At 41.0% G+C, this 15,540-nt stretch overlaps 3 protein-coding genes across 5 annotated transcripts; 2 read left to right on the plus strand and 1 right to left on the minus strand.

The window, feature by feature from the left end:
- Window positions 1-24: 24 nt before the first annotated feature.
- iba57 (iron-sulfur cluster assembly factor IBA57) lies at window positions 25-3,672 on the plus strand. Its single transcript, XM_004542838.4, has 3 exons — window positions 25-560; window positions 1,514-1,863; window positions 3,099-3,672. Exons 1-3 carry the CDS (start codon window positions 199-201, stop codon window positions 3,488-3,490), a joined length of 1,104 nt encoding a protein of 367 aa, XP_004542895.2. The 5' UTR covers window positions 25-198; the 3' UTR covers window positions 3,491-3,672.
- A 113-nt stretch (window positions 3,673-3,785) lies between these two features.
- Window positions 3,786-7,051, minus strand: jmjd4 (jumonji domain containing 4). The gene is made up of 6 exons (XM_004542832.6): window positions 6,782-7,051; window positions 6,532-6,697; window positions 6,321-6,446; window positions 5,962-6,229; window positions 4,405-4,551; window positions 3,786-4,316 (listed from the first exon to the last, which is right to left on the minus strand). Exons 1-6 carry the CDS (start codon window positions 7,032-7,034, stop codon window positions 3,981-3,983), a joined length of 1,296 nt encoding a protein of 431 aa, XP_004542889.1. The 5' UTR covers window positions 7,035-7,051; the 3' UTR covers window positions 3,786-3,980.
- snap47 (synaptosome associated protein 47) lies at window positions 7,034-13,853 on the plus strand. Of its 3 annotated transcripts, none has more exons than XM_004542833.4 (6): window positions 7,059-7,149; window positions 7,475-7,751; window positions 7,873-8,398; window positions 8,518-9,026; window positions 9,331-9,455; window positions 12,300-13,853. In XM_004542833.4, exons 3-6 carry the CDS (start codon window positions 7,902-7,904, stop codon window positions 12,444-12,446), a joined length of 1,278 nt encoding a protein of 425 aa, XP_004542890.1. In that variant the 5' UTR covers window positions 7,059-7,149; window positions 7,475-7,751; window positions 7,873-7,901; the 3' UTR covers window positions 12,447-13,853. The 3 variants fall into 3 exon arrangements, with proteins under 3 accessions (XP_004542891.1, XP_004542890.1, XP_076732421.1); XM_076876306.1 differs by having other exon boundaries at window positions 7,475-7,552; XM_004542834.6 differs by lacking the exon at window positions 7,475-7,751 and having other exon boundaries at window positions 7,034-7,149.
- The last annotated feature ends 1,687 nt before the right edge of the window (window positions 13,854-15,540 follow it).

Genomic DNA, 15,540 nt, shown 5'->3' on the forward strand with positions numbered 1-15,540 from the left:
CTCACGAGAAAACGACGGGAACAAATATCGCTCACTGACACACACACGTGCTATCGAGCAATGCATTGTGGGATTTCAAAATGGAGCTGTTTGTGCAGAGTACGCTGTGATATCCTTGGTATTTAGCTGTCCACTGTCGTTTTTAGTGGAGTAGGCAGTCTTTTTACGACTCAGTACACTCCCGTGCCACTGTACATCATGGGGGTTTTGTGCTTTGCTCGGGGAGTGCTGGCGTCCGCCTCCGGGCTCGGTGTTTACGCCAGGAAAAAACCCGGAGGTTTGTGTGTAACCCTTCTCTCAAGTGTGTTAGCTCCAGCTGGGATCCGTGTCAGGAGGTACAGCCAGGACACCGGTAATCCTAAACACTCCCAGGGGCAATTTGTGTGCTATTACCTTCCGCACAGGAGCCTGCTGAAAATTCAGGGACAAGACACGAGCGCGTTTCTCCAAGGTATTATAACCAATGACATGGCGGTGCTGGATGAGCCTGAACACAGAGCTTTATACGCACACATGCTAAACGTGCAAGGAAGGACACTATATGACATCATATTGTACAGGTAAGAGCAAACTTAGAGCACTGTTCAAACGCTTATAAGTGCATTCAGTAAACGCGTTATCAAGAGGGTGTGTCTGCTTACTGCTTACGTAAAGGCGTTTTTTTTCCCCCGAGGCGTCACACTGGCCGACATAAGCTTATTTTCTTTTTCCTTCTATTTTTTTAAAGCCCGGAAAAACCCAAATTGTATGACAGAAAACGAGCTCAGGCTGACAAACCCTTATTTAATAAGCTGTAAAATTCAGCACGGGAACAACAACAGCTCTTCTTTATCACTTATTTTTTACTGTTACTAAAAATAATGTTAATAAAACTTTAAAAAGCAAAAACGACTAATGTTGATGGTTGAAGTAGAAACCATTTTTAAAATTCTATATTAAAAAGCGTTTGTCATGTATGCTGTACTTGAGTACATCTAAATTATAGAATATAACTTCTCTAATAAACTGCAAAAAGACATTTTGCAATATTAGCATCTCAAATTTTTAGTGACTGACACATGATCAATGTTCTTTTAGTTTTGATGTACATTGTTGGGTGAACCACGTTTTCTATACCTTAAACTATTTAAGATGATATTCTTGTACACCTGGTTGTAAATATCCCCAGTTTTGAAAAGTTGCAGTTGTTGCAGTTCTCACTACTCATAACTCATCTTGATATCTAAACAGCATTTTTACTAGTCTTTGTAGTACTTTGTAAAGCTGTGTTTAAAAACTCCTTGCTCTGTTTGACAGTATTTGATGTTACAGCAAATCCTGTTAAAAATTACATTCTCATAAGGAGAGAATTATTAGCCCTCCTATCTGTAAGACACAGTGGGTGACCACAGATGCTCCATCAAAGTTCCACCAAAGGTCACCCAACCAAAATAAGTGAAAACATCTGCGTGTGTTTGCTTTCATGTTGTTTTGCATTCTTCTGAGTCACTCATCCAGTTATATTTGCTTTCAGATTAAAAGAAACAGAAGGAGGATACGGTGTTTTCCTGGAGTGTGACAACACAATTAAGGACTCCATCTTGAAACACTTGAAAGTATACAACCTCCGCAGAAAAGTCAACATTAGCCCTTGTTCAGAGCTCTCTGTGTGGGCTGTGCTGTCCCAGCAAAACAAGCCAGGTCAAGAGTTCAGTAAGCCTGAGCTTTCTTCCCCTGATGAAGCTCTGGCATGGGAGGCTGATCCAAGAACTCAGCAAATGGGCTGGAGATTTGTGCTACAGAGTGATGTTGATCCTCTCAAAGTCATTGCGTCCTGTCAGAAAGGAGACACTGAAGACTATCACAGACATCGCTATGCCATAGGTATGACACCAGCTTTGAACAAAGACAAACAAGAACACCCGGAGAGAGAGAGCAACTTATTCCAAAGGGCAAGGGCTTTACTAAAGCTCTGAATTTTTTTTTTTTTTTTTTTTTTTTTTGGGGGGGGGGGGGTGTTTTTATAACAGTGGGAGGACAGGTTGCTTTTAATACAATATGCTCTATTATCTTTAGCCAGATAAGGACAAAAATAAGATTTACCCGTATGGGCAGCACGGTGGCATGGTGATTAGCCTCACAGCAAGAACGTCCTGAGTTCAATTCCACCACCTGGCCAGGGCCTTTCTGTGTGGAGTTTTGTTCTCCCCGTGTTTGCCTGGGTTCTCTCTGGGTACTCCAGCTTCCTCCCACAGTCCAGACATGCAGTTAGTGGGTTTAGTTTAATTGGCCATTCTAAATTGCCCATGAGTGTTAATAGTTGTGTCTCTCTGTGTTAGGCTTGCGACAGATCTGCCACGTGTAGCAAACTGTTTTATTGGATATGCTATTATACCCTATTTATAGTGTTTATTGTTTTGTTTGATATGCTTTTATTCCCATGTGAAGCACTTTGAAAAAACTTCCTGTTTTAAGAAGCGCTATATAAAGACATTTTACTTACTTAGTTATTGCCTCTCGCCCTACCGTAGCTGGGATAGGCTCCAGGAAAAAAAAACCTGCTAGCTAGATCCTGAGATGAAGATAAATTCATGCAGTGTGTGATTTTTGTTGTGAGGTCATAGGGTGTTGTATTGAAAAAAAGTATCGTGCAGCTCTCTCCATGCACTTTCATATGATATGTTATACTCTATGGGGTTTTTTATTTCCAATTTCTTTTCTAGGTCAACTTTGACCTTGGGCTATGAGAAATGAAGGTCGAGGTCAAATGCTTAGCCAACCTCAGTGTCCCCCAAGACCTGGAATATTGTTGCGAAGTTTGACAATGATCTATAAAAAAATTGTGGGTAATATGAAGTTTTTGCTGATTTTTAGTTTTGGTGTGACCTTTACTGTATTCTCACCAAAGTTAAAATCGGCTCGAGGTGGCATTGGAATCTACCATCACACAAAATTTAAACATGATATCTTGAAAGCTGTGGATGCTAGACTGCTAACAAAGAGACAGACAAGCACAGACAAAAGGAGGAGGGGGTGGTTCTGAGAAGCATTTATTTGTCTGAAAAAGTACTCTTATTTTATGACGCATGTTTGTGTCCTTTGCTGTTTTTGTTGTCTAGGTCTACCTGAGGGAGTCAAAGACCTTCCTCCTGGGGTTGCATTACCACTAGAGTCCAATCTTGTCTACATGCAGGGTATCAGCTTTAGCAAGGGCTGTTACATTGGCCAGGAACTCACAGCCAGGACTCATCACACTGGTGTGATTCGAAAACGCCTGATGCCAGTACGCTTGTCATCTCCAGTGGAACACCTCGAGGAAGGAACGGCACTGTTAACCCAGTCAGGCAAGCCAGCTGGGAAGCACAGAGCAGGGACAGGAGAACTGGGCCTAAGTCTGATCCGCATGGCGCACGCCAAAGAGGTGTTGACACTCAGATCTTCTGACGACACTACAGTGACACTCGAAGCCTCCGTGCCAGACTGGTGGCCTGAAGATGCGAAATGTAACTGAAGGGAATGTTTTAAAGCTCCCTAAAAATGACATGCATCACATCTGACAGACTTCTCATGGACATAACCCTCAAGTACAGTATGTTACACTGTCATTGCTTAACAGCTGTGTGGCACTGGTCCATGTTTGGGTATTTTTTATTTTATTTTTTTGCAATAAAGCCCAAGTTTGTGTGTTTTTGATTTTTTGCTTAAGTATTATTTACCACTGAACTATCATAGATTTATCACAGCTCTGTTCATACTGGACACAAATAGTGTTGGTGATTATTCAATAAATATTTAAAAGAGAAAACTCAGATATTTAATGTGTTTAATCTGTCAGTGCAAAAACAAATGCAAGACATTCACAAACAATATTTGAGATTCCAGTTCAACTCAACCCAAAGATGCAGTAACAGATGTATCATCCTTTTTTTTGCACTTTTGCAAACGGGCACTTTTCATTCAAGCTATTTCCAGTCGATAACAATGGTGAGAGGCCGAACACATTACTCCTGATAAAGGAGATGCTGCCCTCTTGTGGACTGTATGGTGTCACGAATTTGCTGTAACATTGTTTCTGGCTGCAGAGTCAATGTTGAGTGATCGAGTCGCTTAAAGTCTTCATTGCACAGGAGGCATTCGATTATATGAGCTACTCTTTGTAGGTCAAAGGCCGCGTGGTAAGGTCCCAACGTGGTGAGAATCTCTGAGAGATGACGTGAGTAATCGGAGGAATCCCCAGAGGAACAAGCGTTAAGGAAAGCCATTCTGTTGTTGGCAATGATTTTCAAAAATGAGGCAAATTCTCCATAATTGATACCGGAGCAAGCCTTCATAATTACCTAAAATGAAACGCACCAAGCAATTGCTATTATGATCAGAGCAGAAGCACATTTAAATGACATGACTGAAAATTTCCATGCATTGTACCTGGCAGTGCTGATGCCACGAGTCCATCGTGTTTCTCCACTCATTTATCTCTTTTTGAACAGATGACAGTTCAGTCTGAAGAAACTGCCACATGATGTCAATGTTGCAGCCATTTAGCCAGTTATGATTAATAGAGATGGTGTCCTCCTGTATGAAACAGAATGTTTTAATATGTCAAACTGGTGATAAATAAAACGCAGTGTTATACAACTTAGAGTAACTGTGATGTCATCATTTCCTGCAAAAAGCCATATTTCTACCAAAAAATATACACAAGGTTTAAATTTATGAAAGATATGTTGACTGGAGGAGATAAACCAGAGCTGCTGTATTGAAACATGAGTGTGTCTGTAAATGTGAGTAATGTTAAACAAAACATGAATTTTGTTTAAAACCTAATTTGAAAAAACATTATTAGGGCTCTTGTCATCTAGTACGTAGTAAGTAATCCAGTCCATTAGACTATTAGGGTATGTTCACACTGCACGCGAAAGCGCATCAAATCTGACTTTTTGACCCTATGCGACCCATATCCGATCATGGTATGACTGTGTGAACAGCACAAATCCAATATTTTCGTATGTGGTACTGAATCCAATACATATCTGATGTTTTAGAAAGCGACTGCTGTTTGAATGGTCATGTCGCATTAAATCCGTCTTTTACGTCACTGATACAAGACAGACACCAATTGTCAGCGCCAGAGAAGCGCCCAAGAACGCTTCCTGGCCATCCAGTGAAACTGTTGGGAAGACAACGGTGGAGAAACGTGAACATTTTATTTGTACTGCATAATCTGCAGATTCTGACAGCAATCTGCAACTATCCTTTGAAGCACCGCTCCTCTCTAAAACAGCAATAAGGATAATTATTAGGCCATATGCAAACAACAAAATAACTTCATAACTTAAAGCAAAATTGGGAAACGTAAAGTCCGAAACAAGTCTTTATATTAAGGGCCATCAGTCAAACAATACTGTTTGGTCTGGGTCTGAACAGAGCGCGTTGTGTGTGACGTTTTCTTTTGCGCACACGGGCCGCTTTGAGGGTTCTTAGCTCAAAGGAGTAGCCAGGCATGGTGTTCTGTTGCTGTAGCCCTGTCTGACATGTTTTAAGTTCAGAAGTGCTATTCTTGCAAAACTTGTTTCTAACGAGTGGTTAATTGAATTGCTGCTACCTCATCGAGAACTGTCGCTCACTGGATATTTTCTGTTTTTCAGAGCATTCTCTAAGCTGGGAAAAGTTTCTAAAATACTAAGACCAGCCGGTATGGCACAAACAATCACATTCAAAACCACTTAAATGGCCTTTTTCCCTAATTCTGATACTCAATATGAACTTCAGCAGGTCATTTTGACCATGTCTACATGCCTTAATGCACTGAGTTAGATAATTGTGTTAACGAGCAGCTGAACACGTGTACCTAACATTGTGGCTGGTGTTTACATTCAGTCTAACAGAACACTTCTCATAGTAAGAAATGCAACTTGTCTTTTATAATACTTGGCAGACCATTTTCCTCTAGATCACCAGTAGATATCCCTCTACAGCTCTTACCAGGTTATAAACTTGATGATGCCAACCACTAGGCACAAAAATGATTTCTCCTGCCTCCTGAATGATTTCAAGAGGTTGGCAGGCTTCTTCAGCGTGTGGAAAAAGGCCTCTGTCTCGAAGTTCAGCTGACGTAACATCATAAGGGAGGTTGCCGTGAGTGTCTCGTAAAAACTCCTCCTGACCTGGAGGATACAAGAGCCACTTCTTCCTGCCACAGATGTTTGCAGACCAACTGTATGAACGGAACACATCAGAGTGGAATGGTGTCCTGGTAACAAGGAAGTGCACTGGGTCAGATCATGAAACATTTTATATAAGCTTATGTTTTGTTTGGTTTTTTTGAAATAATGTTTTCATACCATGACCCTTTAGGTCCCATGTAGACAAATCGGTAGTCATCCACTTCGAGGGTGTCCCAGTATTCATTGAGCCAGTCAGAAGTAAAGAACACTGGTGTGGTGTAAACATTATGTTCTGGAAAGTCCCTGTGGAGAAATTTACAAAGGATAGTTACATATTTTTCATACAATGGTGTAAACATTTTTCTTTGGATTAATATTACTGTGATACCTTGACATGTGCCAGTCTTTAAGATAGAGGCATCCTTTGGGTGATGAGTGTCCATTCAAGATGTATTCCCTCCAGTAGTGTATAAATTCTTTAAAAGGCATGACTTGTTTGGGGTTGGCATTGTACTCCTTCGCATTGCAGTTTGCAACAGGGACTGGAGTCTCATCTGTGATTGAAACAGTAACAGTTATTAAGAATTATCACAGATTATCTTTGCAGACATTTACACAGTAATGCATGTTTGTTTTACCAAACTCTTGCAGCAATTTCTGGAAATTAGGTTTCCCATCCTCAGTCACCCACTGTTTCCTACACTTCCACTCCTCTGTGAATCTCCTTGAAAACATACAAGGGTGATTGGGGAGCAGATATTTCTTGAAAAACTTGGAATAGCTAAGCTCCTTGTCAATGTAATCTACAAAATGCGAAGACCAAAACTGTTCATATGACTGCCTTGGTATTTTGACCAGGCTGCTGCAGTTACGGTACGCCTCCCTGTCCATGATGGTAAACAAGCCCTCGGCTAGCTATTTAGCAAGCTCAGCTGTCAGGGTTTGGACAGCGGGGGAACTGTGAGGGGGAAAAGCTAACTGGAAGATTAACTCGCCATTACACCGCGTACGTATTCTCACGTTTCTGCCACATTTGAAAATCTGGTTAAGCTAGAAAAAGATACTAAGCTAAGAAAAACGCAATTTTCCACTATGACAAGCCGCTACACATTAGCGCATGTTGGGACTCCTGAACGACGCACATATAAAACCGTTGCTATTTATATTTTGTCACGTCACATACATAAATATATTTAATACATTTATATTAACGTTATGTTTTTCGTATCGCTTGGAAAGCGCCGAAACCGCCGCCGCTTTCATTATTTTTCGCCAGACATTTTCGCAATAGTGCTTCTTTTTTTTGACAGCAAGTTTTTTTCCCCCCCAAGTCGGACGGTAAATACGGCCGTGCTCGAGCGTGACGTCACTTCCGCAACAAACAGCCGAGTTACTGAGAGGACTACGAGGTAACGTAATGCCCAGCCCGGTGTTGACGATTAATGTGGTGTGGGTTTAATTGCACCGAGAGGATATAAAACACGTTAAAAGGGTTATAACATTATAATGACGCACGCGTAATGCGGTCAGCTGGCTAGAGAGCTGAAGCTGCCAGTGTGAACGCCTCGACTGAGCTCATCTTGCTGTCTGGATTACACTCAAAAGAAAGTATGTTCTTCATCACGACTCGTAGATCACTCAGTACAAAGTGCTTCTGATGTAATTTCATCTTAACCTGCAGCAGTACCTATGTGCATGTTAAACTGATACCTATTTGTCCCCCTGACAGGTGAACCTGTCTTATCTCCTTCCATCACAATGAGCCGGGACGTTCCCATCCACAGCTGGCCAGGCTCCTATTACATCAACAGTGAGAAACGGTGGGAAAACGGAACCCTCTCTCTCACCAGAACCACGGTGTGCTTCGTCTCCAACCAGAGCAAGGAGAGTCTTGCAAGCTTCCGTCTCTCGAGGATCGTGGAGATCAAGATGGAGTCATCTAGTTTCATCTTCAGCACTCTCACAGTACTTGAAGAAGGCAACGTGAAACATTGGTTTGGTTCCCTTAAGCCCAACAGGGTGGTGGTTTATAATGTGTTAGAGCATTTCTGGAGAGAGCGGCTTCTCTCTCCCAGCTCAGAAGCCCAGCGGGCTGAGGCTCAGCCTTCGAAGGGAAGAGAGCTGATCAGCCTGGTGGCAGGGGCCCAGAAAAGATTGGAGGACACTGGCAGAGTCCTTGGCCATCAGGGAGAGCAGTTTGACAATATGATGCAGGGCCTGGAGAAGATTGACTCTGACTTGGGCGTGGCTGACAAGTATCTTAAGATATTTTTAGTTATTGAAGTTTTGCACATGTCTTGTTTATATTGCTTGGCTAACTATAACAAGGCCTAATTTATGACTAACATCAGTTCCTCCTGCCTCTGTATTACAGACTTCTGTCAGAACTGGAGTCTCCTTCCTGGTGGCCTTTTGGTAAACTCCCCTGGAAGACCCAGCAGGATGCAAAGGCCGATGATGCTGCGAGAGCTGCAGCTACTGCTTCTTCTTCAGCAGCCAGGGGCTCCAGCAGAAATAAGTTAATCACAAGCATCCCAGCAGTGCTGTCCAAAGGTGGAGAATCGGACTTGAAGCCAGGATGTTTGTCGGTGCTAGTGTCCTCGCTGGAGGTGCGAAACACAAACTGCCAGCTCCTTCACAGATTTGAGCGAAATGAAATTGATGAAATCAGGGTGCACAGCCCCTATGAGATTACCGTCAGGCAGCGTTTCATCGGGAAGCCAGACATATGTTACAGGCTCCTGTCCGCCAAGATGCCAGAGGCTTTGTCCGTGTTAGAGATGCAGTACAAAAAGAAGATAGAGTTCACAAGCGAATACACAGATTTTAAGACAACTCCAGTTTCATCGCCACGTGACACAGAAGGGAAAAGCTGGACTGAAGGTAAGGAACACATCAAAAAATAAATAAAGACACTCTTATTCCACAGTGGTTTCCATGCCTGGTATAGATTTGACCACTAAGTGGCAGTAAAGGTCTGCATTTCCACCTCTGTGTATTTATAAGTGTGCAGCCACATGTAAAAACATTTCATCATGGTTATTGGTGTCTCCTTGACAGAAATGTATTTTGATGAGTCACTTCACCCTGATTGCCTCAGTTGCTGTACTCTGAGTTTACTGTCTGGTTTCCTCATAAACAACATATGTACTCTGCACTTTTTCACCATCTCCACCCATGGAGTCAGGTTTACTGCAGACGTGCCAAGAGACAGAGCTCCCACTGGAGGTCCCCGCTGGAGAGCTGTCCCAGTTGCAGGTGCATGTCTTCCAGCCATCTGTCAGTCAGGCTGAGGCCCAGGAACTCAAACAGGTGAGAAAAGCTGGACTCCCAAATTTATGACTACACTACCGTGGCCTTAAAATGTTTCATATTTGTATTCACAAGACAAGTAACACAAATGAAAAGCCGTGTGTGCTCCGGGAACGGATTGATTCAAATAGGGGTAGCTGCTATTGTAAATAATCCCAGAGTCTCAGCAACACGTATTTTGATGTTTCCAGTCCAAACCACAATTCACCATAATGATTTTTTATTTTATTTTTCATCCTGTATGTTTAAAATGTTATTTGGTGAGACCACAAACCAATGTCCATCCTGGTTTTAAGAGAGGAAAAGAAACACGGTTAGTTATTTGGTCAGAACCTACAATGTCTTTCCATTCAGAACCTCACAGCGCTGAATGCTGTTACAGACACGGTCTGTGGTGGCAAGACCTACACAGTGACGCAAATTCAGACCCGTGATTTGGGCAAGTTTTATTTTTTAATTTTTTTATAATGTGTGTGTGAATCACTATTACAGGTTGCTTAGACTAGGATTTTTCATGTAAAACTTTCAGAAAGTTGCTCTTTGTTTTATCATATAATGTTTAAATGATCAAAGTTAATGAGTGACTTCAGTCTACAAGGCTCTACTATATGTAAAGGAAAAAAACTATATTAACATTTACAAGTGAGAAGAAACCAAGCAAATACAGTTAATAATGGTGCAAATGTGCCAGTATTGAAATATGTAGCAGACAAAGATGGCTTTGCATTACATATTAACACATAAACATATTAACTCAAAGTTTTTCATGACATCATTACCGCCCTCAACTCCTCAAATCAAAAACTGAAGCAACAACATACAAATGTCTTGTCAACAGCAGCAGTGACACCATAGACAAATACTGTGTTGGGGTTAACAAATAGCTTCATGCTGTAGCTCAGGAGGTAGAGTAGGTCATCTACTAATCTAAAGGTTGGCTGTTTGGTCACTTTGCCAAAGTATCTTTGGGCAAGACCCTAAGTTGCTCTCGGATGCATTTATTGGAGTGTGAATTTTATAGATAGAGGGATAGAAAAAAGTGCTTATATGAATGTGTTTGAATGGGTGAATGAGGCAAGTTGTATAAAGCGCTTTGAGTGCTCCAGTAGATTAAAGCAACACTATATAAGAACCAGTCCATTTAAGATTTGCTTGCAGCCTTATAGTAGTATATAACATAATATCTCTGAGGACCTAACAACATTCCTGGCAAGAACTAATGTACACAGGGAAAACCTGCAACCTCCACACAGAAAGGCCCCAGCGAGCCAGTGGAATGAAACCCAGGAATTTCTTACTGTGAGGCAACAGTGCTAACCACTGCTCTGCATGTTCGGTCAATTGGTGATTCTTAAATGTACGTAGAGGTGAATATGAGCGTGAACGGTTGTCTCGCTCTGCAGTAAACTGCTGACCTGACCTCTCACCCCATGACAGATAGGCTCCAGCCCCCTCCTCTGCCTCCAACCTTCTTCATGATAAGCAGAAGAAGATTGATGGATGGATAATAATATAAAAAAGAAACAAGCACACCATAGCAATAATAGCACCAGGCCAATCACTGGCTAGCCTATTGTGCTTTAAATGGCATGTTATCTGCGGCTGATAATGGGTTACATTTCAAAGCGTGCCAGTTTTGCCTTAATGCTATGCTTTTGTACACACCCTGCTCTTACTGTAATCCATGTCAAGATTAGAATCACTGTGGGCCAACTGGTACTGATAACTTGTACTCAGTTTCATGTCCTGCCCTAAGTGCCGTGCCAAATAGTCTTTTTGGTGTCAGCATTTGTATGTTTTATTATTGTTTGTGGTTGGAAATTCCCACTTGCTAAAAATATGCTGTAAGAATATGAAATTGAGTGTGCTGCTAATGCACAGTCCCAAAGTTACCGCACCTAATACACAAGACACTCAGACTTTTTTTTGCTAATATATTTTTTCTTTTAGCTCTAGCCTAAATGTTTGATTTGAAGGGTTTCTACATGACTTAAGTCCCCTAGCCATTATATAAACAGCGGCAAGAAGTGTTCATTTTTACTGTTTTTCTATGACACACCGAAGCTCTTGTGAATGTTAACTGCAAGGTGTGATTCAGTCATGTCCTCTCAGTTTAAATTGTAAAGTCACAGACCTGAGTGAATGAATATCGTTGTTCCTTGGTGTGTATTGACATATTATCTGTTTTTCAAACTGCTAACTCGAGCTGTTTTTGTGCTCAGCTGAAATGTCCACATAAACCAGCCAGAGAACATAATGACATAATGTGTGTGTGTGTGTGTGTGTGTGTGCGTGTGTGCGTGTGTGCGTGCGTGCGTGCGTGCGTGCGTGTGTGTGCGTGCGTGCGTGCGTGAGGCAGATCATGTAGCATAAAATACTACCAGTTAAGTAACCATAGTGGTAGGGTTTGAGGTGAGTGTTTATTAGGCTTTGCTTGGCACATCACAATATATTAAAACTGTTCCATCAACTACAGCATATGTAGTTGCTGGATCATGGTCATGTAGTTGTGATATCCCTTAAAGTCACTGAAAGTGAGGGAAAAAACCCAGTATGATATCACCGATCCCAAGAATCAAGCCAAGACTTCCCCCTCTGTGTGTCATCAAGTTTCATCTGCAAAATGAATAACAGCTATTATTGTGGTGAATTCCATTGTTCCTTTCTGATCAGCGCACAATTAACAGCAAGCCTTTCTAACGCTTAAATCAGATGGTTTAAGCGTTAGAAAGGACCAATGTCTATGTCTCTCCATATGTGGTGTTGTTTTAATGTGCCTTACTTCTTATTAACACAAAACGTTGTGTCTTTTTATTGTGCTGTGGTGTGTGGGTGTGCTTTCAGATGCTCATGCAGCTAAAGAACCTTGCCTTGGAGGCTGAAACTGAGCTGGAACGCCAGGATGAAGCCCTGGATGTCCTGACGAGCTCCACAGACCGGGCCACCATGCACATAGAGAAGCACACCTGTCGCATGAAAAGACTCCTGTAGTCCTGACGCTTAAGGAGATGCACATAGGCTCAGTGTCCTGAGAAAAACACCGTACACCTTTTTACTGTTCACATGCAGTTTGAGAACCATGAAAAACGCACATCAACAAGGACTTGTGTGTAGTCTCAAAATTAATTTAGTTGCATTTGATGGCCACCAATTCTTGGGAAGTACAGCAATGGCCACTTAAAACAAGACATCTTTAAAGTTTTCACTTTGGTATTAAAAAGAACACAATTGTTTGTTTTAGAGAAAGTAGATAACATGTGGCTGTGCACATTTCTACATGAGAAAACTTGAACTTTTTGCTAAATTGCATCTTATCAATTCTAAATTTGCCCTTCTCTGTTGGAAATGGTCAAAACATTTAATTGGCCATAGCACGAGTAAATGCTCTCCCTGTGAATGCATATTTTTCAGCTGTGGCCTTTGCATTTGGCTTTAATTCTCTCAGCTGCACAACATTTTGAAAGACAGATGTCCTCTGAATACTGGCAAATAGGTGTTAGTATATAAGCCTAATCGGCACATGACAGAAAAAAAATGTAGCCAGTTAACCCCAATTTAAAATATTACCAGTGGGAACCCAATGATGGAGCCCATCGATTTTAATGCCCCAGTGATTCATACTGATCAGTCATGTCACCTGAGTGGGAGCTGGCAGGAATCTCAAGTGCACGTCGTGCGCTCCCTGTGAAGTTGGCAGGTGAAAAATAAGCAGATGATTTCAGGGTAGACAGGCAGCAGTATATACCCTCCACATCTGCAGTACAGAACAAGACATCCTGAAATGAAAAGAGAATATATTGTACATTCATTCTGCAGTAACTCATTTAAAACAAGCTGCATGTTGGGTCTCTCTTTGATAATCGACTGCCATTATTTCCTTTTATAACCGTCTCTGTCTTTCTCAGGTTCTGTGTATCACGTATCCCTTTTAGTGTTGCATGTCCCAATAATGCTGCTTTGCATAACATCGAGGGAAAATCTTCCATCAATATCAATATATTGCTGAAAAATGTAAATTTGCAACAAGTTCTTGGACCTTTAAACAGAAAACACTACCGATCCACATCTATTGTATATACCTCTATTCTCCTCTAAGCCTGTATTATCTGTAAATGATACATACAATGTAATTCTGTAATGTTATAACAGTCTGTTGTCGCTGTGAATGTGTAATTAGACACTAGGTTAATTTAAATATATGTCTAGTTTAAAAATCTTATCAATGTTTACTTTTTCCTGTGATAATTACCGTGACAACGAATGAAACTAAACCGCTCATTCTAAATACAAGGGAAGACCGTCTGCACTATACTACCATTATAAGCAATGAATGAATTCCTTTCACCATTCAAGGTCTGGAAAGCATATAATGTAAATAAAACTGAAGTTAAACAAGTAGTTTGTTTGTTCTTTTTTGAAACTGCTGCTTACAGTTGCCGTAATCTGTGTCATTGTGCTTGTCAAAGGCGTGTGCTTCAATTATACGATCACACACTGCAGTCTCCCTTTGCAGGCCTCTTAGCGTCTTTGAGTCTTTTGTTTTGGTTCACCCTCAGTACTTTTGTCAGCAGTGCAGGGTGACATTACTTCGACAAGCAGCTTGTTACAGCATGTTCTTGTTACACTCATTACCTCAAATAACACCCCCTTGAACTAAGTGTAATGTATACTGTCCAGACTAAGATGTGTACTGTACTACTGTATATTATTCCGTTCACTGTTTAACGAGTCTGGTTTCATTTTTATCATTTTTCTCCACCACACAACCACCAACATGCTTGTTAGTTGCACTCGGGGTGACGGCATTAGCTATAGTGCTGTGCAAATGTCTTGGGTTACCCTTTTTTTTTAGGGAAATAGGAACTGAAGACTGGCTGCCTTTTGTTCCATTCACTCTCAAGACGATCTCACACTGCTTCAATGATGTTGATGTCCAAGCTCTGGGGAGTATTAGGGCCACGTTTAAATATGTATATATATATATATGTATATATATATATATATATATATATATATATATATATATATATATATATTGTTGATCATTTTGAGAATAAAACTGATCAGTTGTCTTGTGATACAACATACATCCTCTTAATTGCATTAGGATGTAGCCATTGATAACCTTGCATCTGTCCATTAAAAGCCATTTCCTTTTGTGCAAATCCACTCTCCCACATTTGTCTGTTTTTCCATCTGACCAGATGGAGCTTTCTGATAATAAAAAATAAATGACAAACAAAGTAATATTAAATCTGCTATAAAAACATCACTTCACCAACGCATTAATCATATCTAATTTACCAACGTATATGTCATTCTTTCTAGCTATAAAATGTCACATTGGAGCCTACTGATGATGGGAAATGGCAAACGTCTGAAAATGTAGTTTTTCAGGGTGTTTTGCTCCATGATACCCATGAACTATATTCATCACAATTTGCATCTCTTCTAAAAAGTGTTCCCCTATATAGCGTCTAGAGAGAAAATGACCATTAAAGAATGAGATACGACTGACTTTTTTTAGATGAAAAAATAGGATTACTATTTGTGGGGACTTGTGAAATGGGCCAGTGAAATGAGTTTTAACCAGGCTTTAGGTCTTAACAGAAAGTAATTGGGAAACACCCCTCACAGTCAGCTCACATGTGACAAACTGTAACAGAAGACTTGAAAACAGTTCATTATGGTATCGGTCGCTGTGCATGCTGTTGTGAGGAAGTCGCTCACTTTATTCCCTCTAATATTATAACATCCTGTTGGCACCGGGGCTGTTGGCATTGGTTTGACCACCCCAGCTGGACTGCTTTTACCAGAAGGGGGGACTACTTCATGTCAACAGGAGACCACATTTGATTTGGCAAGTGTCTGAGTAATTAATTATGAATCAGGAAGAAGTCTTTCATAAAGAGGTTTGAAAGACTGGCAGCCTCATTCAACAGTTTGGTCCCAGTTAGCATGAACTTATCACTTCTATTAAACAGAGCCCACCAGGAAAGATGTGACACTCAAAACTAAACAAAAAAAGGAAGGCCTCAGTGAGATGTTATGCTTTCTTCTGCACAAGTGAGAATGTTTTTACTGT

Source organism: Maylandia zebra, linkage group LG18, assembly GCF_041146795.1.
Source record: "Maylandia zebra isolate NMK-2024a linkage group LG18, Mzebra_GT3a, whole genome shotgun sequence".
Classification (NCBI taxonomy): Eukaryota; Metazoa; Chordata; class Actinopteri; order Cichliformes; family Cichlidae; genus Maylandia; species Maylandia zebra.